This window comes from Petromyzon marinus, chromosome 6 (assembly GCF_048934315.1).
Source record: "Petromyzon marinus isolate PM22_M1 ecotype Great Lakes invasive population chromosome 6, UKy_Petmar_22M1.pri1.0, whole genome shotgun sequence".
In the NCBI taxonomy this organism is placed as follows: domain Eukaryota; kingdom Metazoa; phylum Chordata; class Hyperoartia; order Petromyzontiformes; family Petromyzontidae; genus Petromyzon; species Petromyzon marinus.
Genome location: NC_133672.1, coordinates 13,044,291 through 13,071,074, shown reverse-complemented (window position 1 = coordinate 13,071,074; position 26,784 = coordinate 13,044,291). Strand labels below are relative to the sequence as shown.

Here is a 26,784-nt window from a genome sequence, read left to right as displayed (position 1 = left end):
TTTGAGTGATAGCTTTGTGGATTGTATAGTCGGAGTAACCATTAGCCTTAAGAGCTTGGTGTACGTGCTTGAGTTCACTGCCTATGTGTTCCTGGTCGGATATGCATTGCGCTCTGAAACCGGATTCCCACCACCATCCATCACAGAAGAATTCTCTCATCAAGACTCTGTACCATAGAGCCCAATGCAAAGAGCTAAGAATATGAATATTAAACATATTTTCAATGGTACAGTATATTTTTTCAAGTAGTGATATCCCAAACGTTCGCAGCTGCTTAAATTCCCTTTTCACACCATCAATATGTAAACTCCCCCTCCCCTCCTCGCCGGTCTGCACATGCTCCCCCCCCCCTTTACATCGTTCATCATGCTGAGTTCGCCAATTATATGCTAATTTTTATGCTAATTCCTTTGTCAAGGCGCTCTGCTTCCTCCCACACAGCTTAAAGGTCGCGGTCTGAGCTTGGCTGTGTTTACTCCAGCGCTGTCCTCTAGACAGTCTGGTCCCTTCACCTGATGAAGGCCACTTGTGTTGTGGCCGAAACGTCGTGAATTTTTTTTATTTTTTGTTGTTTTTTTACGTGACTTTACCGAATAGAACCAAAGAGTACGCCTTTGTACCCCTAGTGGCAATGTGTACACACCGCACCGGGTACTCATTTGAGGTTGAGTCTATCTAGGGGATGCCCAGGACCGGTTCAGATAATTGTCGCTGGTGGTGGCATTGAGCGGGCATCGAAATGGGGCCTCTGGTTTCGTAGCACAGCATGCCAACACAGACACAGAGATACGCACAGAGACAGACATTCACGGAGTTGGGCAAATTCTCGTCACGGATTCTGGTGCCATGTGTGGTCAGGTTTCTTCTGAAAAAGAGCAATATAGGTGAGTTGGCCTCAAGTGGTAAAATAAAAAAATAAATTGGGAAAAAAATGTGGGCTGTGGAGTGAAAAAGGTTTAGAAGCACTGGAATTCACACCACTAGCATGACTGGTACGCACGGGTCAGGTGACCTTCAGTTTGACCACGTTATAGATTTCTGGTCCAGACCATTTTACACACGAGTGGGGGACTGCATTTTTTTATTTTTTCAAATTAATGTAAGACTCGTCGTGAGCTTATATCCATCTTGTTGTTTAGATGAAACATTTAGTGTCATATTATTCATTAAAAAAGCAATGCTTATGTTTCACTATTTTGTTCTGCGATCAACCTGTTGTGGATTGTAACCCATATTTTGAGAACCGCTGGTGTAAATCATTGCCTGTTCCACCAAATTCCATGGTTGATCTAAAAGTATCAAGAATTAGGATGAAAATGATTAATTTCACCAAAGTGAATGGACAACGCTGAGCAGTAAAACCTTAACCGGAATACTTATATTCTTTGGGTCTTTCGGTAAAGTCACGTAGAACACAATAATTAACAAAAAACTGCAACGATCGCAACACAAGCAATCGTCATCAGGTACACGAATGTTAACAAATATTAGTAAAAAATACAAAGATGAGTAAATGTTTATATTTGTCCAAATGGAATTGTTGTTTTATCTGTCGTTTAGTTATCGGCATTCTTGTCTCGTGTTTGATGTAGGACGGATCGTGAACATGTCCAGCATATCGGCCCATCTCCACACATCTTTCAACAGTGCCTACTGTGTTAGCAAGAGTGGCGTGGATGCTTTCTCCAACTGCCTGCGCGTAGAAATGAAAAAGTGGGACGTGAAGGTATGGAAATGGCATTTAAAGACCATTCGTAGCATTTATCCTATGCCCTTTACAAATGTAGCTTCAGTCCCATCAACTTCAGGATTTAGTAATATGTTTTTACCCTTTTATCTGGCACAAAAACTAACACCTTTATACAAGGGATCATGTTTGCAATAACCACAACACAAGTAGTCAAAATGCAAACAAAAAAGACAACTCTGATAATATGCACTGTCCTTGAATTTGATTGGTCCACACCCGAGACGGCTTTTCTTAGAGCCTAGTCTCCACTGGTGTTGGACCAGATGACGCCAAAAGGCGTCTCGGGTGTGGACCAATCAAATTCAAGGACAGTGCATATTATCAGAGTTGTCTTTTTTGTTTGCATTTTGACTACTTGTGTTGTGATTATTGCAAACATGATGCCTTGTATAAAGGTGTCAGTTTTTGTGCCAGATAAAAGGGTAACATCCTATTACTATATCTTGTTACTGGCAAAGGTCTCATAATGTAAGAACTTCAGGATTCTTCGTGTGTCTTTGTACACAATCCATTGTGTGAGGTATTACTATAAATGTAACTTACCTTATTTTAAACAAGCTTGAGCCAGAATTTACGTGGAATGATCCAACAAGAGGATGGCCAAGCACTGAAAGTACACACAGTAATATTAAAATTGATCAATATAAATATATCAATCAAAATACTATTGTTTGTATTTTTTCTACATGGTGTATCATTTGTATTGTATTTTTTTGTCCAAAATAGCCTTGAGGTTTAAGTTATTTCAGTAGACACAATGTACTGCTCAGTTGTGCATAAAAAAACACAGTTGATAACTATGAACAGATTGTCATAGCTCAGTGTCTATTTATCATCATGAACAAATACTGTACATACAAGCAAGTGTCCAGGAACATGCAGACACCACTAACAACGAAATGTGATCTTATCTTCAAAGCACATACCACATTGTACCACTAAACATGATAATGCACAAGTTCCCAACAAGTTCGTCTCATAGTCAACAACCTTGAATTCCAATTTGAGTTCATAAAGCATGTCAAATGCGACTGCATCTCAAGACTAAAAGCGCATCAGAGTATTCCAGCAGAATAAACAATGTCACTGTGATATTAATAATACAATTTTTGATCAACAGGTTGTACTCATAGAGCCAGGAACCTTCATTTCCCACACGAATATCATGCAGAACCAGGACACCAAGAGCATTTACAGGAGCCTCACCGAGAGCCAGAAGACACAGTTCACCATGGAGTACATTGACACCTACATGGAAGCGGTGCAGTCCTTCCGCAAAATCGAGTGCAAGAACCCTGGGCTGGTGATTGACGCAATTGTGGAGGCACTGACAGCTGGCGAACCTGACACGTGCTACCTGGTGTGCTCGTTTATCGAGAGGGCCATTGTGTTCCTGCTGAGGAACCTGCCCACTGCATGGACAGATATCATATTCACGAACGCGTTGAACGAGAGTAAGCAAAAAAGCATCCTGGCACGCAATTCCATGCTCAAAAGCGAAGGCGGGCTCTCGGCTGAATCAGAGCACTATTGAAATGGGAGCACGTCGTGAGACCTCGTAGTCTCATGGAAAAGGTATGAATACAGTGCTGTCTTCTCAGTTGTGTTTCATTTTCAAACAGGCAAAGGCCAACGGCATAGGAAGCATCAAGTGATTTAGGGCTTGATTACAAACGCAGGCCAGAGTCACCTCCCGTGCAGCTTTAGCAAGCATGGGAAGTTTGGAACCATTATGCACCACATTCCGGAGGCTGGGACATTGTTCTGCTCCCGAGCAAGAGGGACGCCTACTCCCTTTTGTGCCTAGCATGCCATCTTCTCCCCATGATAACCCTAAAATCCCTGTCAGCATGAAGTCGGCTGTCTCTGCGGGAGAATCATTGCAAGGCAGCACCCTTGACGCTGCTTTTAGTGCAACTCAACTGATGGGAAGGTCCTTTATTGGCCCTGCTTCTTCACTGCTGCTCCTGTTTGCCTAAAAAAGTGCTCTGACGGTTAAAACTGGTTGGAAAAGCTTATTTTTAAAAATAAGTGTCAGGTGTACTGTATTTAATAAACCATGACCGTGTTATTTCCGTTCCTACAAAAATACCATTTGACTTGCATGCAGTGACAAATTACCACCTGCCAGTACCTAGACGCTAGATCGAGGGTGGAAAAATACCACGCCCCTGCGAGGCTGTCAAAGGTGTCATCGATGCGGGGGATGGGGAAGGCGTCGCCGAGAGTAACTGCATTTAACTTTCGATAATCCACGCAAAACCAGGTCGATCCATCCTTTTCCGTCACTAGTACAACCGGTGCAGACCAGGGGCTCGCCGAGGGCTGGATTATGTTATCACGGAGCATATCCACGACTGCATCTTTGATCTGGGCCCGTTCAGGCACGCCCACTCGGTATGCGGGGAGTTTGATGGGTCGGGCTGCACCGGTGTCAATTTGGTGCTTAACAACGTCGACGTACTCCTGCAATAACCCGTGCAGCTGATCGGCACACAGCGCACCCATGTTGGGTCCTGACTGGCACATCGGGTTTTAATCCGAAGGGCCCCTAGAGGGAGAGTCCCACGGTTTCCCCGTGCCAGGAGATTGGCCGACCCTCACAGGACAGGTTACATTGCGGTGCCCCTAAATTGGCTTAAGATTGTATGGGCACAGAAGGAAAAGGTTCACTGGGCCAACCGCAATGAGTTACTCACAACACTGGGAGAGGCGGACGGTGGAAAATTAGGCCAGAAAGGCAGACCAGTGGGTTAGAATTAATGAGCACGGGAGGACAATGGGTGAGGGGCCGCAGCAGCAGCAGCAGCAGAACCCGTGGCCCTCTATGTAGATGGTGCAGGTGAGCACGCGATTGGCTGTGCAGTACAATGCCACCTTGGGCCTTTGAAGTGAGGGGATTAGGCCACGGAAGAGACGGTGGAGGGGGACGATGACGGGAAGCACAGGTAAGCGCCCGATTGGCTGTGCGGTATGCCATCACCCTGGGCCTTTGAAGTTTCGACAATAAAGATAGGTGCCCCGAGACGGTGAGTGCAGTTGTCTTCAACCTCCGGGCGATCCAGACCCCTCCCTGCCGTCCTGCCTCCATGAGCCGCTCGCAGCATCCGTGTGATGCCCACGAGTGCTGCTACGAGGCAGTGATAAGCGAGGGTTTCGGTCGTCCTTCTCCCTCCGACTCTCACAGCGTTCGTGCGATGCCGTGAGTACAGCTACGAGGTATGTGGTAGAACGTTTGTGTAACTGGGGTCATAGGCAGAGTTATGCTAAGCTCTCCTCGCAAAATATTCCTCCTCCGGGTAATGCGTATTGGCGCCATTAATAAACTTTGGTTCAGAATATCGGCACCGTGTGATTTCTGTGTGTGTGGGGAGAGCATAGGTGTCGTGTGAGTACGTGCGTGTGAATCGCGCGTGTATTCGATCATAAACGATCGTGGATGCTCGCGTGCGTGTTTACTCAGCGCGTTTTACGCAGGGTGTTTACGTAGCGACGATCACATCAACGGTGGGGCGTGCGTATAATATCAATACGGCCGTCATTTTGCCCGCGTGCATGTGCCGCTGTGTGTGTTTGCACAGCGGATTAAAGCCGACCCCACGGGGGGGAGGGGCGCGTGCATATTCATACTGCTATTTTGAGCGCGAGCCATGGCGGTGGCCATCCTAGATAAAACGGCCCTTGTGGTCGCCCAGGCATTTGTGGAACATTACTGCTTAAGCATGGGATCCCCGAATGAGTGATTGCTGACCAGGGTAGTGAGTTTGAGGCGGAGCTATTTCAGGCGCTGTGCCGGGATTTTGGAATCCAGAAGGACCAAACTACGGCGTATCACCCCCAGGCGAATGGGATGGTGGAGCGTATGAACCAGACCCTAGCTGGGAAGCTCAAATGTATGGTGGCCGCTAATCAACAGGATTGAGACGAACACCTCTCCTACGCCCTGTTCAGCTACGCCACCACGGTACACACATCTATGGGACAGACCCCGTTCTTAATGATGTTTGGTCATGAGTCTCGCCTTCCAGCAGATCTGTTGTTCGGCGTTCCCCCGCTGCAACCGGAGGAAGGGAGCCAGCCCATAGAGCACCTGATGGGAACCCTGCGAGGGGCCCGCGGCCGGGCCTACCAACAGGGGGAGGCCGCAAACCAGCGGCAGGAGCAGGGCACCCGGCCCCGCATGGAACCCCCCCTCTATTCAGCGGGCTCTAAGGTGTATCTGCACACCTCGCGCGTACGGGCCAGACAGGTGGGGAAACTGACCACCTACTGGCATGGACCCTGGACCGTGGTGCGGCAGCTCTCCCCCTGGACGGTTCTCATCTAGGGCGGGGAGAGGGGCCGAGAGACGGGGGTCAATGTCTGCTGATTAAAACCATGGAGGGCGGCCCCGGCGGGAGAGACCCCCGCCAGTCGAGTACCACGCGCCCCCCATACTCGGGGGTTTCGCACCGTACATGGGCCCCGAGGGACCCCAACCCGCGGGTGGCCCCGGCCCGGCCAGGAGGCGGCGGGGACGCCGGCCCCTAAACCCCTCTGCTCCTGAGTTTGTTCCCCAGCCCACAGATGACGAGGGACGGGAGGAGGCTCTGGAGTGGAGGAGGAGACCACCGCGGGAGCCCCAAGGAATGGAGCCGCCACCCCCGAGACCGGCAACAAGGGCCGGGCGAGTCCCGCGGACTCCACGGCGCTACCTCGTGGGGGCGGCCTAAGCGAGGTGCTCCAGTCAACCCGGGATGGGGACGGACACCTCGGGGGGCTATGTGGTGCCACCGCAGCACAGCAGCTCGGCCGGCGCTACACTCTCCTTGCACCCCCACCCCCCCACGAACGCACGCACGCCCCACTAAACACTCACATGCACCCCCGTAGGGTCTCGAGCAGGGATCACCTGGTACAATGTGTTTTCACCCGAGGACCCCATTAACAGGGACGTCCACAGTTTCCACGGACCAGGAAATTGGCTGAGCCCCCCAGACCAGATTACATGGCGGCCCCCCCAAGAAGGGGGCATAGAGCTTTACAGGCCGGCCACGATGAAGCATACACAACACAGGGGGATGGGACCTCAAGGCCAGCACCCAGCGGCAGTGTAAACAGTGGGGTGGGAGGGAAAAGCCCCAAGGCATATAAGAGTGAATTTAAGTTGGAGGGAGCGAGGGGATTATCAGTGAGTCAACGGCGAGGAACGCAGGTACAGAGACAATGGGAAGGGGGGGGGGGTGATGCGACCCCCCCCCCAATGACCCGAGTGCTCAAAAGGCCGCAAAGAGGATTCGATTGGATGCGCAGGATGACGTCATATGACCCGGGGGTTAAGGGGCTTTGGGGCACATAAGGGGGCCGGAGGGGCAGATTGACTCAGAGTTCTTCTGGAGCGGTGGAAGATACCAGTCGTCCTCAGCATCTGTGCGACGCCTGCAGGGTGGAGCTGGAAACGATCGGCCAGGCAAAGTCTCGAAAGCGAGCATCTTCCCCAGCCCCCATCGGGCAGCTGAAGAGGTGAGTAGGTACGGGGAGGGGGCCAATTCAGCCCAGCTCGCAGTCAGCTCGAGCTTGGAGGATAGACGCACTCTGCGACGGCTAGGTGATAGGAGGTTAGGTGCTGTCCGAAGGGTGCTGGCTGGAGGGGGCCATAATAAATCTTGGCACAGACTGACGTTTGACGCGTGGTGCATGTGTGCATGTGAAGAGCGGTGGGACAGCGATCGGTGTACGACGGTGCGTGGGTGACTATAAATCAGTGTGAGTGTGACGGGCGCGCATATTAAAATATCAACGGTTGCCCGCGCGTGTATATACGCGCACTGCAGTGTTAACGGTGAGACACACGCGAGTGTCACGTGTGTCTGTGCGTGCACCGCAGTGTTAACGGTGAGACACGCGAGTGTCACGTGTGTCTGTGTGTCTCACCGCAGTGTTCACGGTGAGACACACGCGAGTGGGTGGGTGGGGGGGGCGCACGAGCGCCGATTAATTTATTAATATCCGGACCGCGCGGGAGCGTTCGCCTTGTTAACACAACGACTGAGTGGAAATTATTAATTAAACCCCACGCAGCGGCGAGTCAAACAATAACGTAATCCTCTCGGACCGACATAGCCAGCGGCTGGCCGGTGACGCGAGTTTTATCTGAGGAATGCGACTTATGGAGCAGCTATCAAGATCTTTTAGAATAACAAAGGTAGACACACTTCACTGGGGTTGTGCGATGTTATTGTACAGAAAGTGCTGCACCTATCTGTACATGGTTACTGAATACAAACCGTTCTGATAGATAAGCCGCATCATAACCACAGCCACTTTAGAAATGTACGTTTTGTTTCATGAAATGGACGCCAATGGAAAGATCAGAAAGCAATTGGGATTAAAAAAAGTTTTAAAAGAATATGCAAGTCTACCCACTATTTATTCATGCTACAATTCGTGCAATCCTGTATTCTTTAACCAAGTATACTTTCTATACAATCTTACTGGTTTCTCCTGTCCCAGAATGTAAAGTTACACTTTTTCCTCTTAATGTATGTTGAACTTATTTTGCACCGTACGTAACCAACCGTGCTTATCGCATATGATGTAACATCACCTACAACCACTATACCGCGGCCTGAAACCTATACACTTCATATTAAAACTGTATGGCATTTCACTCCATTGCCTGCATTACCAGCCCACGTCATGACCAAACTCGCTTAGCGTGAATTCGCATGAAAAAATCTTGTCTGACATATACGGTCTGATGATGGAGACCTCGTACAACTCACAGAGCCTCACACCAGTGGCGTGAGTGTGGTTGGCATGTGGACCTGTAACAAGGAATAAAATGGGGACCCCTTTCCACCTTTCCCCACCCCCCCTATTTATAGCTCGGTGTTTGGCCTCATTTGGGACCATGGACCCCCGTGTAATTGCACCACCTGCACGCTCAAGAGTTTCCCCACTGCTTCCCACAATGAAGCCCTCTCTCTGGGTTTCGTGTTGAACTTTACAATGCTCTCACCAATGTCACTCAACTAGCACGCCTCCTGGTGACAAATAAAGGAATTATTTGTGAACTGGGTAGAAACGCCATCCACCTTCACTGTAGAGTCTATCGCAGTCTCTTCGGCATGCCGCACACTTTAATATATTCCAACCCATAGCTGTCAACTCCTTATCAGTGCCTACCTTATTACAGACCAATTGAGACCTTATTGGTCACTCCGTGCCCTTATAAATCTCAACGTTCACCCTACAAAGTCCCATCACAAGGGAGAAACACAAACTAATAGACAAAAAAATGTTTACCCGTATTGAAACGGCTTTACGCCGAGTGGACCTGAAAACTCAATTTCCCTGTCCATGAATGCGGGTTAAACCGCATGGGTTGACAGGTATGCAACCAGCGTAAATAAGAACCAACAATTCTAGATTTAAAGCTTTCGTGACTGCTAGGATCCATACTCTTTGGTTCTATTGGGTAAAGTCACGTAGGTGAAAATAAAATAAAAAACAAAGAGTAAGAACCAACAACACACAATGCTTGGTTTGCTATCTTCTCCTTTCGCACTGTAGGAGGGAAAAGCAAAGAGTGTTGAAACGCGTCGGAGTTGAATGCTAAGTTGGTCAACCAATCCAGCAAGAAGGGCAGTCGAGACGCTGTACGGATTGCCCCAGCACTGGCAGGATGTTTGCATGATGGCGTGTCCGTCGGTGATTTACATTTGTATGGTTTGTGAATCACCACAATGACTTGATTCCGCTATGGTTCCGTGTGCTCTAAGATGGCATTTACACGACTTTTCCAGGTGTCCTCTCGTGGCCATCACACGATGTCATTTGCTCACACTCCCTCACTCCGCTGTAATTGAGACGCCGCTCTTTCCGCCCTGGTCTCCCTCGCCACGGCCGCATGATGCTCTCTCTCTCCGTCTTGCTCGTGTGGTATGTACCGTATGTTGAACTTCTTTCGCACCGTACGTCGCTAACCGTGATAATCGGAGGTGCATTCCTTATCTGCCTTCCTCTCACTGTCCTTGCTCTTCGCCCTCTCAACTGCATACCTGTCAACCCATACGGTTTACCCGTATCATTGTACAAAGACATTGAGATTTCAGGTCCATACGGTGTACAGCCGTTTCAATACGGGCAACATGTTTTGTGTTTCTCCCTTGTGATGGGACTTTGTCGGATGAACGTTGAGATTTATAATGGGCACGGGGTGACCAATAAGGTCTGAATTGGTCTGTAATAAGGTAGGGCACTGATTAGGGTTTGATAGGTGTGTAACTGGACCTCCCGTTATAAGATACGCAAAGTATTGTGTGATGTGCTTTAGTCGCCAGACTAACACACCGCATCCATTATTTTTCTTCTCCCCCCTCCTCTTTTCCGAACATAGATGGACTCGTCCATCTGAACAAACTGTCAAACCGCTCTCCGTGGTGCTAACGTTAAAAAAAAACGCCACTTAAAAAAATATTCTTGTGGTTTTCACACCTGATGATGATTGCTTGTGTTGCAGTCGAAACGTCGTGATAATTTTATTGTTTTATATTATTGTTTCCCTTCTACGTGACTTTACCGAAAGAAGCAAGAATATGAATCCCTGCAGTCACGAAAGCTTTAAATCAAAATTTATACTTCTACTAACTTACTTTTTAAAAGTGGCTCATGGCAGATACTCTCGAGGGCATTTTATAAGCTGGGAGCGAACGAAAATTAAATGAAAACACCCCTGCATACAGAACCCCACTGTTTGAGTTGGGAGATTCCACGCGATTACGAAACCCACCCACCCAAAGCGCATTCCTCACTTCGACCAAAAGAGAGAAGGACGTTTTCTCGTACAAGGGCACTTTGCGACGGTTGCGCATTCAGAAGCCATCCCGAAACAACGTCGGAAACCCTCTCAAGAGTCAGTTCGTGTTGACTCTCGAAAGACACAAGGATGACGGGAAACAGCTTGTGGCTGACCGCCATCGCGGCCGCAGCATCTGCAGGCATCTGGATGTTGAGCTGGTCGAGTACGCTAATGCTGCTGGTGGCGATCGCCCTCCTCGTGCGCGTAACAATCCTCGTGGTGAACTCCTCGGTCCTCACCCGCGCTCCCCGCGTCCTCCTGCGCGGCCGGGCGGTGCTCATCACGGGCTGCGACAGCGGCTTCGGCTTCGAGCTGGCGAGGCGTCTGGACGGCATGGGAGTCCGGGTGCTGGCCGGCTGCCTGCAGCCAGACGGAGAAGGGGCCCGGGAGCTCGCGAGCAAGAGCAGCGACCGCCTGCGCGTCCTGCCCTTTGATGTCACGAGCGACGAGCAGGTGCAGGAGGCTCGTGCAGCCGTCACCCGCATGGGTCGGCAGGCAGGTGAGGTGCGGCCGAGCGCGGGTGGGTGGACACAGGACGAGGCTTGGGCAGAATGGTTGTCAACTTTTTCACCGATCATAACTGTAGGGTGGTCCACATGCTTTGTGACCCCCCCCCCCCCCATTGAATTCTCCAAAACGGAATATTGTTTTTAAAGTACGTTGAACACGTAGGCTTTCGCGACCAATAATTAAGTTTTTTTTGGGGTGGCAGGGGGAGGTTAGAACTCGTAGATGTATCGTTAAACCCGCCACCACCCAACACAGCCAATTAGTAAGGTTTTTTTACGCGATCTAACAAACAAACCCTCTTTATTGCGTTTTTTTTTTAAAGTAAGGTTTATTCAAAACAGAAAATAACATGCCAAGCAAAAAACATGTTAGGGTTTCGATTTAAAGCTTTCGTGACTGCAGGGATTCATCTTCTTGGTTCTTTCGGTAGGGGTCAATAGATTGGGTGTCGCAAGACTTCTTGATCACAACTGTGCGTTTAAACAAGCTAAGCCTTTTAAATGCGAAATGTTTTCAGACTTCAGTACTGTACTCAACTGTGGACAAATCGTTTCAATATGCATTGTGCAAGATGTTTTGTTCCTGGTCTATCTACTAACAGACCAAAGTGCAGTCCATTGTATAATGTATATTTTACAGCTCGTTATCTATCCACTGTCGAATGGCCTGCACGTCATCCACGTGTCGGTCACGGAGGCTGTTTAGGCAATTCTGTACTTCAGTCCGCTTCTGAAATGAGTGCTTTTACGTGATTATAGGCCACTGCATATTTAGCCATGGGAGTACTACAGTACTGTTAAATAAACCATAACGTAACGTGGTCCAGTTATCACAGTACCACCGTACGTGTGATTGTGGTGTCGATTTCCAAAACGAGCAGTTATCTTAGGGCACAAAGTGACCGAACAGAGGTATCAGCACACTGGCTCCATTAAGGAGTGCCTTCACTGCAAAGATTGCAACACGTGCAAGCCATTGTTTTTGTGCAAATTAAAACCTGGTAAAAAATAAAACATTAAGTTCAGGTCAGTTAAAAAAAATCTATATTTTTTCCTATACAGAATTGTCAATAATAGCAATACCACTAGTGCATTACAATTCAACTGTTAACCACGTCAGTACAAGTATGAGTGAAGCTACTGTAATCCAAATCATCCAAATTATGCACATTGTGACACGTTGCATACCTAAGTCATTTCTGTTCTGTAGTTGTGTTATAACGCAGCTACTTGTTTTTGAACCAGAAAACTTGAGTAAAGTATTTGTCATTTGTTTCCATCGATTTCAGACCTGTGGGCCGTAGTGAACAACGCAGGCATTGCACAGATGGGCGAAGTGGAGATGTCCAACATGAACTCGTACCAGCGAGTGGCCGACGTGAACCTGTGGGGCACCATCCGTACCACACTGGCCTTCTTGCCACTCATAAAGGCCAACAAAGGTGACCTTTGATTAACTCTATTCTGTACCGTTTATGCTTGTGTATTAGCTATTCTCACGGCACTGTGCCTTACCAGTGTTTCGTGATAAGACAATGTAAATACATTCAACTTTGTAATCTTGTTTAAATGTTTTTTTCAAGTTTGTATACATGTGTATGCAAGCATGTATCAAACTTATACAGTACTCAAATTATGTACCGAGCAGCCAGCAGATTCCTACAGACGGGTGACATGACACTCCCTCGACACCACGGACCATATGCTGCTCACCACTGAACGCACCACACTGCCATTCTGAAACAAGGCAGACTCATCCAGGCAGCATCGAAGATTGGTAGAAGCAAGATTGCGAGAACGCCATCATCTTGAATAAGCAGGTCATGGAAGGCCCCACCATCGAGCCATCGCCACATAATTGGCTACCTTGCATCATTTAAAAAAAAAATCGGCCAAATGCAATGCACTCTCAAAGTGTAAACATATCATTAACTATCCACTGTGAACATTCTCCAAGTGCACGAGTGGGATTCACTTTATGCGCCTGGAAGCCACCAGGGGCACTTTACATCTTAAACATCAATCTTTTGTGGCAACTCAATAAATATCCATACCAAAGAAGACAACATGGCATGTTCAGATTAGTTGGTGATGATTGACGTACACCAAATGGACAGCATTTGATTTATGGATTGGGTTAGTTAAATGTCGTGCTCATCTTCGTCGCCCATATGGGCAAGCCGTATGTACAGTGAGGGAAAAAAGTATTTGATCCCCTGCTGATTTTGTACGTTTGCCCACTGACAAAGAAATGATCAGTCTATAATTTTAATGGTAGGTTTATTTGAACAGTGAGAGACAGAATAACAAAAAAATCCAGAAAAACGCATGTCAAAAATGTTATAAATTGATTTGCATTTTAATAAGGGAAATAAGCATTTGACCCCCTCTCAATCAGAAAGGTTTCTGGCTCCCAGGTGTCTTTTATACAGATAACGAGCTGAGATTAGGAGCACTCTTAAAGGGAGTGCTCTTAATCTCATCTTGTTGCCTGTATAAAAGACACCTACAACTCATTACTAATCATAACCATTGACTGATTACCAATCGATTATATAATTACAATACCCCCCCCCTCCGCCTAAAATCGCTGCACCTGAACACGTTAAATGATGACGTCACCCTGCTGCTCTATTTAAGACCGGGAGCAAGTGAGGGCTTTACCATTCTGGCAAATTGCCCGAAGCTGGATGTAATTACCAGGGAAACGTCGTACTCAAATTTTAAATGATGTGTTGATTCACTATTCAACACACCGGTGGGCTAAAGTAGTGAACTATTTGTCCTTTGTAAACGTGACACATTTTTTACTGTTTGGCTGTGTCGGGTGGTGGAGGGTTACGACACATTTACAAATAACGCGATCTAACCCAAAAACCTTTATGAAAGACACCTGTCCACAGAAGCAATCAATCAGATTCCAAACTCTCCACCATGGCCAAGACCAAAGAGCTCTCCAAGGATGTCAGGGACAAGATTGTAGACCTACACAAGGCTGGAATGGGCTACAAGACCATTGCCAAGCAGCTTGGTGAGAAGGTGACAACAGTTGCTGCGATTATTCGCAAATGGAAGAAACACAAAAGAACTGTCAATCTCCCTCGGCCTGGGGCTCCATGCAAGATCTCACCTCGTGGAGTTGCAATGATCATGAGAACGGTGAGGAATCAGGCCAGAACTACACAGGAGGATCTTGTCAATGATCTCAAGGCAGCTAAGACCAGTCACCAAGAAAACAATTGGTAACACACTACGCCGTGAAGGACTAAAATCCTGCAGCGCCCACAAGGTCCCCCTGCTCAAGAAAGCACATATACATGCCCGTCTAAAGTTTGCCAATGAACATCCGAATGATTCAGAGGACAACTGGGTGAAAGTGTTGTGGTCAGATGAGACCAAAATGGAGCTCTTTTGGCATCAACTCAACTTGCCGTGTTTGGAGGAGGAATGCTGCCTATGACCCCAAGAACACCATCCCTACCATCAAACATGGAGGTGGAAACATTATGCTTTGGGGGTGTTTTTCTGCTAAGGGGACAGGACAACTTCACTGCATCAAAGGGACGATGGACGGTGCCATGTACCGTCAAATCTTGGTTGAGAACCTCCTTCCCTCAGCCAGGGCATTGAAAATGGGTCGTGGATGGGTATTCCAGCATGACAATGACCCAAAACACACGGCCAAGGCAATATTTAAATTCATTACAAAGCTGAAATGCAATTGATGCACGCATCACATTAAATTAATGTTTTATAATTTTATTTGGGTCTTTCGGTAAAGTCACGTAGATAGGTTCAAAGAAAAGAACTACGTTTCGATCGCAACACAAGCGGTCGTCATCAGGGAAAGGGGGTTATAGCCTCTAAAGGCAAACTGTTTATAAAGGTTGAAAATGGGCGTAGCCCAAGTGTCAGCAGCATGGACGGGGTACATTAAAATTAGCACCCCGCCCATGCTGCCGACACACTTGGGCTACGCCCATCTCTAAACCTTCATAAACAGTTTGCCTTTAGAGGCTAACCCCCTTTTCCTGATGACAGCTTGTGTTGCGGTCGAAACGTCGTAGTTATTTTCTTTGACTCTATCTACGTGACTTTACCGAAATACCCAAAGAATATTAATTCCTGCAGTCACGAAAGCTTCAAGTCAAGATTTGATACATCTTCGATTAACGATATCTTTACAATATAGCAAACCGCTGACAATTTCGGCCAATCGGAGAGCGCCTATGTGGATTCGGCACACCTCAGCCAAACAGCAACACCCTTATGAGCGTTTTGAGCAACTGGCTAGCTTTATTTAGCCAATGGTAAGACTTTTATTTTATGCTATATTTATGCACCTTTCTATTCTATTATTTATCGATGTTTCTATTAATATTAATGCTTTAATGTCTGTATAACGTTGATTAAAATAAGCATGTTTAAATATTAGAAACTATGTTTTCTGGGTGAAAAATGTCAAATTTCCGATCGCCTTGGAACAAATTAATCCTTTAACATGTATTCCCTGTATTCAATCAACGATAATTTCAATTAACGATGGTTTTCGTGGAACCAATTAATATCGCCAACCGGGGGACCACTGCATCGGATGAGAAATTAAAACGCTTTCAATAATTTTTCCTTCGCATTTCCACGTCCGACGTTGCGCGCGTGATGCAGGGCGAATTGTAAACATATCGAGCATCGCAGCCAGACTTCCTTCCGCGTTCACCAGCAGCTACTGCATCACCAAGAGCGGTGTGGAGATCTTCTCAACCTGCCTGCGACTTGAAATGCAAAAGTGGGACGTTAAGGTGAAGACCGCTTTTTAAAAAGTGTAACATTTGGGGCGCATTAAAGTCACGTGCAAGGGTTCCAGACTTAAAGTTTTCCTTCACCAACACATGCGGATGATTTGAGAGACACTGACGAGACGAAAATTAGCATACGTGACATTGAAAATACATCAATTATTTCATGATGCATATTTTTATCATGCAGGTGTAAAACCACAATTTCGTATATCAAAGCACTCGTATATCAGTTGTGATCACGTGACGCTCGGTAGACAAAGCGTATACGTACACTACTCGTATTGCAAGACCTCGCTCGTTTATCAAATAAATTTTTCTTTAAAAAATTTGCTCGTCTTGTAAAATACTCGCAGACCAAGTTACTCGCAATCCAAGGTTTTACTGTAATTGCAAATATTCTATTCACAAAATTATCTGCAGTGTTTTTCAAATTTTATTTTGAATAAACAGTCAATCCACTGGCAGACTGAAGGACGTTCGACTACACTTTACAACACTGGTCATAAATTCCCCAACGAATAATTCCGTTGGTATGCCAGTTTAACGTGCATTATTTTTTTTTATCAACAGGTGATATTTATAGAGCCTGGGAGCTTCCTTCGCCAAACAAAGATATTGCAGAACATGGACTCCAAGAGCATTTACAACAACCTCACAGAGTGCCAGAAGGCACAGTTCACCCTCGAATATATCGACACCTACTGGGCTGCGGCACGTGAAATGGGTGCCTTCAAAAATAGAGACACCGGCCTGGTGATCGACGCAATCGTTGAGGCGCTTACGGCGAGTGACCCAAGTGCCTGCTACCTTGTGTGCTCATTCGTGGAGAGGGCCATGTTGTTTCTGGTGGGCATCCTGCCCACCGCATGGACAGACTACATGAATACGAGCAGCTCCTATGAGAAGAAGCGGAGGAGTATCCTGGCAAGCCATGCTGCATGCAGCGGCAGCAGCAGCACGTGACCACATTCATTGCTCGAGCAGCATGCTAATGTAGTGGGCCGGCCATACGTCGAAAGCTTGCGGTTTTTAACGGACTTGGCGGGGTCTATAATGATTAACCCTGTTGTAGTATTGCTGGAGTTTATTTTCTCTCATTTTTAAAAATCTACCTCACAATGTACTACAAACAAAAGTATAATTCCAATGTGTGGTGAGGTGTGCCACATTCAGTTTTGGTGGAATTTGACAAATGCAGATTTTCATTATTCGTACAAATTAAAAAGAACAGTTTAATGTTACACAAGGTGTTGGCGGTCAAATCGTATTCCTGAATGAAATAAATAATGGTTTATTTACACCACTGGGCCCAGTTTGTATTCTCCACTGTTTATCACAACCACAAGATCCAAGGTGTTGAGATTAGCAGTATATTACCAGTGGTTTATACTCATGATATTGTACTTATAGAATATTGTACTTATAAAACAAGCATCCATTGTTATAGTAAAACAGATTGGATATTTTTTTTGACAAATGAGTGTGGGTTGAACGTCTTTTAAAAGCTGTATTTATGCTGATTTCAGTGGCTCCTTGAAGGTTAAGAGTCCCTTTTCAAATAGGTCCACGGTCAGATTGCACTGCAAATAAACAGGAAATCATTTTTCATTGAACAAATAACGATACCAATAGTCCACAAGCATGCACATACATACATTTTGACTTAAAGCTTTCGTGATTGCAGGAATTCATATTCTTGGGTCTATACTCTCCGGTTCTTTCGGTAAAGTCACGTAGGTATAAGATTAAATCAATTAAATCACGACGTTTCGGGCGCAACACAAGCGTCCGTCATCAGGTGTGACAACCACATGTGACACGTGACTTTACCGAAAGAACCAAAGAGTATGGATCCCTGCAGTCACGAAAACTTCAAATCTATTCTTGGGTCTTTCGGTAAAGTCACCTAATTAATCTACGCGGCGTCACCGGAAGACCCAAGAATATGCACATACATACTTTCAGTAACATTTCTCTAGGCACAAATTTCTGACAGCATTATAATAGCTATGCACATGTTCCACTGTCATAAAATATTCATCTTCACGCTGGTCAAAGCCTTATACCACTGTTGTCATCCACCAAAATCTAAAGCCATGAAACAAGTTTGCAAAAATTCTATCGAATTATAAAAAAAATTCACTGAAACGATATTGAGGCAGGGCTAATGAGAGAGCGCCTACCTTTTCTTCGATGGCAGGACAGGGCAGGCTATCCACAGTCACAAACTTTGGGTAGCTATGAATCAGGTGTTCCACGGCCTCCACATTCTATGCACATTCACAAGTGACAGATGCACAGAATATCACGTACAATTGGCATTTAAAAAAAAAGATGTACGCATACAGTTGGATAGTGCTGAACTACAAGGCGATGCACGGCTTCACCACAATGACTACAACTGTGCTGGCCAGGAATACCACTTTTCAACATACTTACATAATCGTCAATTTCAATGCACTTGGGCTCCTCCTTGTGGTACGTGCGAGAGTTCTCCACGGTGTAATACAGATTGACTTTCCCTTCTTCGCTGCACAGCCTGGGACCGGCACACAAAACATCCTTAATCACGTGCAGATTATGTAGAACTATAATGGCCTCACGGGAACATTCGTAACATATAAAAACTGCAGTAGTAAATCGAGTGAACACAATGAGACTGATCAATTGTAAAAAAAAAGAAGAGACCTGCAGACCCCGGCGCGGAGCAGCCTTATCTGTGTGTTTCCGTCAACGTTGATGAGTAGGTCGTGAATCTTGCCATTGACACACCTCACAGGTGCGCCGTGCACACTGCATGCCTTCTCCTCTGTAAGGAAACCAGGCGAGACTGCGCATGTAAGCACAAGGTGGGAATATTATCCGCTGACTGACGTTTTTTTTAAATCTTTCCCCAAATGTTTTCCCGATTATACTATCAGCATCACGTGATGAGATAAATAATAAATTTGAAACTCTCAGACCAGTGCACCTTTGTGTGCTAGAACGACTCATGGAAAGGAATATAACATACCGTCTGGTAAACGCAGTAGGGGGCAGCACGTTTTACTACCTACTCTGCCCTATAAGCGGAATGTTCATCGCACGGCAGTAAAACCAATATTCTTTGAGCTGCAATTCCACATCAAGTGCGCAGCTAAATGTAATAGGATGGCTTTTTCGTGCAACCACTGGTGACCCGGCTGAGACAATATCACAGGCAGCTGCCAAGATCTCAGGAATTCCAGCTCACTGCTCTGACCTTTGAGTTACCCAGCCACCTAACTTCTAAATCACTTGCATTTGTACCAGCGTCGATGCCATTTTTCGATCCTCACCACAAAATGTTAAGATATTATGATGCAACCCGTGCTTTGGTCGTGGATTTGCCAGTGGAAATGCTTTATTCGCACCTGCTGTGTACACTGGCGGCAGACAGTCGTGAATTAAATCTTTGGCCTTCTGGTCAACAGCGGCATCCACTGGGGCATAGTCCGCCACTTTGCGGATCAGCTTGTCCACCTTCTGGAGGAAGGAAGCTCTTCGTGGGTCCTCCTACAGGAAGGTGCACAGCAAAACGACAGTGACAAATACAAGTGTCATTCCACCAAAGACATGGCAATCACGTAGAGCTATAACATTGTGTGTGTGTGTGATGCAATGTCAAATATCCACGTGCTATTGCCGTACCGTCTCGGAATTCTGCACGCCCATATAATCCAGATAGTCAAGAGGTAGTCCCTCCCGGAATGCGACATCCTCCTCAATAGCTGTCTGAAGAGCAGCCGGCATTATCTGTGTGCAAGAGTTGAAAACATTAGCAGGTTCTTTCTCATTTATACGGAACAAAGACACTGCAAACACTCTTGCATACAAAAGTGTGTATTAATGCATTTTATTTGTTGCAAGTCTTCAACTAATGACCATGTATGTAATACAATTGTCCAATATTCGCTCTGCTTCTGATCAATTCCATAAAAAAAACTAAAACTGAAGAAACTATGCAATCAAGTTATTGTGATTAAGATCTGTCTACCTTGTAAACAAAGGACTCTATATGATTAAGTTCCAGGTAATTGTCTGAAATTGAGATAGAGCTACAAAGACTACTACACACAGTAGCCTACTCTGAAAAGATTCCATTCTGAAGTAAAATTCACATCTATATTATTATTATCAAAGCCCATGGTTTATCCACTCCTCGATGAAGGGCTTCCAGTGTCATCACGAATCCGCGTAGTTCTGTGCTGCCATAATCCATATCGGTCCTGGATATGAGCTGAACTCATCGCTCTAACCTTGCGCTTTTGTTCTCTCAGGCATGTTCCCCTCTCTTCATGGCCATTCCATCACAAACCTCACCCACTGGCCATCGTCCCTTCTAGCAATTTGCACTGATTAAACCCACTTATTTTTTTATTAACAGTCAATGTCTCCAATTTCCATTGTTTTTCTCGGATCCATGTATTCCTCTTACCGTCTCCACGACACAACACGTGCCAAATCCCCTCCAGAAATTACTTTTAAAAAAACATCAGCAGGAGTCGGTTGCAAGCCGGAAGAATAGAGCGAGCGTGCGTGCGTGATTGCACCTTCTCGAGCAGGTCACCGAAGCAGTTTCTCTGGAAGGTAGAGAGAGTGAGGTGCAGGGAGTGCACATCGGGCAGGCAGGCGGCCTGATGCACAAACCCACGCGGAAAGTAGATCACGTCGCCTGCCTCCAGCACCACGTCCAGGATGGGTGCTCCCACATCAGCGCTGCTGTAGTTGGCTATGAATCATCATCGACGGTGCAGACACAATGGCAAAAGGTCAAGGTGCAGCCCTGCAACTGCTTGTTCATGCCACTGCTTGTGGAAGGGCATCCACTCGAGGAAGCTCAATAGAGCCCTACTACAGGGTATTTTGCTTTTTTGTGTTTAGTTTGTTTTCCTTCCCCCACACCTCCGATTAGCACGGTTGGCTACATACAGTGCAAAAGAAGTTTAACATACATCTCTTTTGGCATGCTCTTCGACTTGGGAGTATACCACACTTCATTCCACCACAGGCTCACTAACAATCAACTAACATCTTATAATACTAGGTGGACAGAATCAGGGGGATTTAAGAAACATGTCCATTGTTTCAACCGCTGCGCTAGAAGATGGAACCGGTGACCTCTGGAATAGAGACTCAAAACAGAGAAAACATGAGCAGCATGGAGTGTGGGTATGAGGGAGGAGGCATTTTTGCAAATGTTTTATCAAAACAAGAGATAATTGTACACAAGTCTGCAATGGCTTTGACAAAATAATAAACAATATCAGACGTTTCTACTCACGTGTATTGAGCACTCATGAAAACCACGAACAAACACATTTTTTAAGAACTAAACTAAACTTTAATAGGGGCGTTATTAAAACATATATGTTGAATTAACCAGTAAACATTACGGGTTTTGATTTTAAATGATTATGCAGTGGGTGTGTTTCATGGACTTACGGCTTGAAAATCTTGGGAGCGTTTCCTCTTTACACCTAGACAATAATTTTTCAAATGTAAGGTTAGAAACATATAAATTGCATACCGTATCTGAAGACCAACTATCACAATTTGGAAATAATTCCCAGCAGTTTTTAAATCAATTCAATCTCTGGCATTGTGTGATGTAAACCAAATTTACTTTTTCCATTAATTCGTCAAATATTAACCTCCCTTGTGTCTTTGGGCTGTAATGCATGTTTTTCCGCATGACATCCAAACAACACGCCATATAATCCAAAAACAAATCTAAAATCTGAAAGACGGTGACATGGCCGAGTGAGTGCATTCGCCGCTAATTGCAGATTCACAGTTAGGCTCCAGTGACCACTGTTTTCTGCTGCAAGAGTAATAACCGTTTACAATACAAGCCTGTCTTGCTTTACAATGGATGTTAAAGATTCACTGATTTCATGAGCAAGAGTGGGAAACTGTGTGCTAGTCATGATATAAATTTGCAAAATGTAAAAATAACCAGCAAATTACTTATTTCAGCCTATACATTGCAAACTTTTCCCCTGTCTGGCAGCCTAATGCCCCAGGTCACTCTTGCACATGAGATTTTCCTGGTCTCTTGAGTTCTCACCTGGCTAAAAAAAAATAACTTGAAAACCAATGCAGTCATCATTAGACCTCCTTTGCCAGTACCAAAATGTGATAATAGGGTTTTTCCCCTTTTTTCTGGCAACAAAACTGAAACCTTTTTACAAGGATTCATGCCCGCATTAAACAGGTCCCTGCAGGGTGGGCTGGTAGGAACATTGGAATTTTGCGCAATTTTATGACATTGTTACTTCCAAATGTTGGGTGCAATAAGACATATCAAGTCTCTGCGCTGTCTATTGCTGATTTTACACCCAACAGCACAAGATTTCACTTCGTTAAAGTATTGAAAGGGGACGGACGGATGGACACATTAATCTATTGCAGGCTGGTACACTCAGTTTACAACTTCGTTCCTACCAGTACCACAATACCTGCAGTCAAAATGCAAACAAAAAAAACATACTATGATAATATATGCATTGTCCTTGAAACTGATTGGTCCACACCAAGGGACAGCTTTCTTTTGAGCCTCGACCCAATTGGTGCTCGACCAGATGGCATAATCTGGTCGAGCACCAATTCAAAAGAAAGCCGTCCCTTGATGTGGACCAATCAGTATCAAGGACAATGCATATATTATCATAGTATGTTTTTTTTGTTTGCATTTTGACTGCAGGTATTGTGGTTAATGCAGACATGAATCCTTGTAAAAAGGTTTCAGTTTTGCTGCCGGAAAAAAAGGGGAAAAACCCTATAATTAACCAATGCAGTGTGAATGTTGATGATCACCATAATTATAATACAAGTGAAATTACTGTGTTGACACAAGATTTGTTTCTATCACTCCATTATTCACACTTCATTGCAAGGGGCATTATGCGAAGTTTAACCTTTCATAGGAAGAGGAAAATTGGTTTGTACCTGGGATTATACACGCGCCAGTGCTTCTTCCCCTCCAGCTGCAACACAAAGGCTTCGATGTCATCATAATGTGGGGCAAAGCCCTGGGTGCCTGGCGGAGTCAGGTACCTGCAAAAACAAAGCCGTCCACACCAACAATATATGAAAGGTACAGTTCAATATTAACAGTAATTTCACTTGCTAAAATTACAGCTCTATGAATTTTAATCAACAATGAGTATAAGATAGAGGGGCATGAGTTTTGGCTCCCAGCAAAGGCAAATATCCAAACCATTCCTTCACCATCCCCACCATTCACCAAACCTACAACAATGAACATGGTGATATGATCAAACAATATCTATAACTCACATGACCAAAACGTTATGGGGAGGCCTTCATCCAACAGTGGATTGAAAAAGGGTTGTAATTTATCACCACTCGTGTGTGATGAAGGCAGGAACTAAGACGCAGACAAAGCCATTTGCTTCTTGATGAACAATTAAGCACTTTAAATGTACAGGATATACAGTGAGCCAGTCACAGCAAATGTGTAATACACCATCTGACACTCACACATGATGAACTGCAATAGCAACATGGTCATCTGCAATTTTTAAATCTACTCCAATAGGAAGTGTGGAACCCGTTAATTTCACAAAAAATATCGGTGTAATTATATCTCGTGCAATGAAGCAGCAACACGCATTGACTCACACATTGGCACCAGCCATGCTGCCAAACTTCTCCTGCAGAATCGACAGCACTTTCCAGATGGCAAGGGAGAACGACTGGGGATTTAACAGCCTCAGGGAGCAGCCATTCTGCACACAAAAAAAATTCTCCATTACAACAAAATTACTCACAAATAACTGCAGCAATAACAATAGCTCAGAATGTTTATGCCCGAAATTAAATGTTGACTTGTAATCTTTTCCGTCTTGTTAAATTACATAACGTGAAATAATATTCTTATTTAAATGAGAGCTACACTACATACGGATTTTGTTTGACCAGTTAATTAAATATGTAATGATTTATCCCACCCCCCAAGCAATCAATTATTATTGTTACAATGTGGTTAATGTAGAGGCCGCTAGTGGCTTCAGAGATCATGCGAACCCATCAAATACATACATTTTATCGTAAGCTTAAGAATGAATACAAAGCGAGGGATTGAGGCCACATTACACTGCTGCTGTGAATGGAGGTACTCGCCTGGTAAAAGTCCCACACTACAGAGGGCAGTGCACGACCGGGTGGGTTGTGGGTCTCCCTCACATCGTCTCTGTACGAAGTCACGTCCAGGTTCACCCCAAAATTAACTACTTCCTGTGAAACAAGGGCGGCAGTTGCTTCTCAAAGCTGGGCTCACACAGTGTGTTTAATACACATACGACCAGCCTTTTACCAACATATGTATACAGTTCTGCTGCAATTTTTATTCAGATGTGTCAGCCATATGTAGGAATAGCGAATGAGCATAACTCTAAGAACACACAACGATGATGACCCGTGAAATTCAATTAACGTAATTTATAATTTCCCAGAGAATGTGAAAAATACTTGATATCATATGCTCACAAAATAAGCCATTTTAACACGAAGTGGATCACCAGACAGGAACACTTTTTATTTCACCAACGACAAGACTACATCTCTTGGTCTGGGTCGTACCTCTCGCAAAATTCGGTCAAACTCTGTGGTGGAAAACAGGCCTTGGTAGTAGTCCGGTTCATGCCGCTGTAGCAAGGTGGGGTGCTTTTCCCACTGTTTTCTGCATAAGAACAAAATGCATTTGACATTTAAAATGTCCTGCAATGCAATTCTTTGCTTCAGCAAAGAAACAAACGCCAATGACAACTTCAAAGCAGAAATGTACCCCGATAAGCCATGAAAAGAGAACACGGCCATTTAACGCATTACATGACGTTATGTTTTCATGACTGAATCAAATGGAAAGGTAAATTCACCTGAAGAATTGTTTGCTTGGGAAGGGCTTGATGAGCCATTGGAACAGCTGCTCTGCTCGCTTTCGGCTGTTCTGCACAAGGTCCAGTGAGCCGAGGAGTGATGATAGGGACCTCGTCATATTCTTCTCTGCTTCTTTCACCTGCCAAGCCCCTCCCACTGCTTTTCTTCTCATCTCCATCACCTGCCTGTTTGCGTCTGCAACCTTCAAACACGTGTAAGAGTATAGCCTTTGGAGGCTTTAATCATGACTCCATTCATCATCATCATCCATTAACAAACTTTGATTTTAAAAATTTCATAAATACCACACTTCTCAATCATGCACGTGCAAAATATAACAGCACTATTGTATTCGAGAGGGGGCAAGGTCAACACAATTAGTGCAGATAACAACAAGCCTCACCAGATCCTGCTGTCTCCCTTCAGCACCTGATTCCTCCTCCACCTGAACAGCTGCACATCCTTCTGGCACCTCGGAGCATGCCTCCATTGCAATATCGTTGGTGGCCTTTTGCTGCTTCAAGTTGCGTCCTCCTTTCGTCTTGGCGTTCATCCCTCGCCTCTTATCTTTGGCTTTTCTCATCACCTCATTGGTCAAACCCTGGCGAAGCTGTTTTTTCATGGCCGACTTACGCTTCGCACCGACATCCCTGTTATTTAATGGGCTCCTGGTGACTGCTTTTGGTTTCTGCACACACACGCACAATTCCAAACAACATCTATGTCCCATTTCTATCTATGCAAGCTCCTGGGCCAGGTTGTGAAACGGTGGACATTATCAGACTGTGAAGTTCAAATCCTGGTTGGAGGTTGGCTCAACCAATCATCTCGCTGGGGTCGATAAAAAGAGTAGGAACTCGTGGGGAGAACCAACGGTGGTTGTCCGATGGACAAGACTCACCCCCGCCATATTATAGTGGAATTTCCACTACTGGCTAAACTCTGTACACAGGAGAAAAACACTACCTCGGTGCTCATTTGAGCACACATTTACTTTGACATCAAAGTGAACCAATTACTGACAAAATATTTACACGTGTAAAAAAAACCTCGATCAAATAATTACACTGCAATCATTATTTTCAAAAATGCCGACAAAACTGAAGGAATTCGAGCCCCATTCGCCCCAATTGTTCACTTTGACCAACCGACCACGTGCGCAAGCTGGATTCAGGGCAGTCGACGACGTACACACGGTTACCGTTCATCGGATTAATATCAGATATAAAATACAACACCTCGGTACTTCACGGTTCTCTGTTCAGCCTCGAGTGTACGGTGTTTACCGTCGTTTTGTCAATCCGCTGCTCTGGATGAGGGCCTCCCGCACCCGACGCCGTGGTGGTTATTTTCGGTTTACCATACTTCACCCCAATTAATTCCGCGAAAAGGAACTTGCGAATCCCAAATCACTGTATAACCTACAAGTACGTATGCCATTCACGAACGGGACAAATAACCTTTCCGCTGGATCTTGCTATTTTACAGTCGAAAAGTCACGCCAAATTTAGTGGGCCAACGTTGCCCCAAAGCGGTTCCTTAGCCGTGTTAATGTTTGTGTGAACCCCGATGGAGGTCAGGCACTGCTGCCTGTTTATGTAGATTGCAAGAACCGCCCCCGCCTATTCATAACACTATTGTTATTAGTGAAGCCTGTACAGTACGTCTCTGTGGGAAAACGACATTACAGAAACGTGCGATTAAACTAACAAAAAAAACCCTTACCGCTGTCGGCTTGTACACGGCGAACGCGGAAAGCGCCTTCATTTCAGCGTCCAGACTCGAGCAGGAACAACTTGATTCTGTTGTTATTTTTGTAACGCTTTCAAATCCGCGTCAAATGAGACCCCCCCGCCCCGGTCGACCCGTGCCGTTGCTGTGCCGCACGACCCAGGGCGGGATCCCACAAGCACGTGTTGCACGTGCGCGCCTAAAGCAAACGCGTTTTACATCCGCCCACG

At 45.5% G+C, this 26,784-nt stretch overlaps 2 protein-coding genes across 3 annotated transcripts in view; one reads left to right on the top strand and one right to left on the bottom strand.

Moving 5' to 3' along the window:
• LOC116939735 (uncharacterized) overlaps positions 1–17,201 on the top strand; it is a 24,239-nt gene extending 7,038 nt beyond the window's left edge. Inside the window, exons 3-11 of the mRNA XM_076063216.1 lie at positions 1,594–1,727; positions 2,872–3,283; positions 5,783–6,000; positions 6,311–6,417; positions 7,176–7,253; positions 10,662–11,092; positions 12,392–12,544; positions 15,768–15,901; positions 16,472–17,201. Of these exons, the coding sequence (XP_075919331.1) occupies positions 1,594–1,727; positions 2,872–3,283; positions 5,783–6,000; positions 6,311–6,417; positions 7,176–7,253; positions 10,662–11,092; positions 12,392–12,544; positions 15,768–15,901; positions 16,472–16,864 (2,060 nt within the window). The 3' untranslated portion in view covers positions 16,865–17,201. The remainder of the gene's footprint in view (positions 1–1,593; positions 1,728–2,871; positions 3,284–5,782; positions 6,001–6,310; positions 6,418–7,175; positions 7,254–10,661; positions 11,093–12,391; positions 12,545–15,767; positions 15,902–16,471) is intronic.
• Positions 13,366–26,784, bottom strand: RIOX1 (ribosomal oxygenase 1). 2 transcript variants are annotated; one of them, XM_032947856.2, is made up of 15 exons: positions 26,549–26,784; positions 25,227–25,511; positions 24,823–25,025; positions 24,527–24,626; positions 24,068–24,181; positions 23,567–23,673; positions 22,871–22,978; positions 21,365–21,399; positions 20,473–20,651; positions 19,571–19,675; positions 19,294–19,435; positions 18,590–18,710; positions 18,341–18,440; positions 18,085–18,171; positions 13,366–17,481 (listed from the first exon to the last, which is right to left on the bottom strand). In XM_032947856.2, exons 1-15 carry the CDS (start codon positions 26,588–26,590, stop codon positions 17,413–17,415), a joined length of 1,797 nt encoding a protein of 598 aa, XP_032803747.1. In that variant the 5' UTR covers positions 26,591–26,784; the 3' UTR covers positions 13,366–17,412. The 2 variants fall into 2 exon arrangements, with proteins under 2 accessions (XP_032803747.1, XP_032803748.1); XM_032947857.2 differs by lacking the exon at positions 26,549–26,784 and adding an exon at positions 26,110–26,381.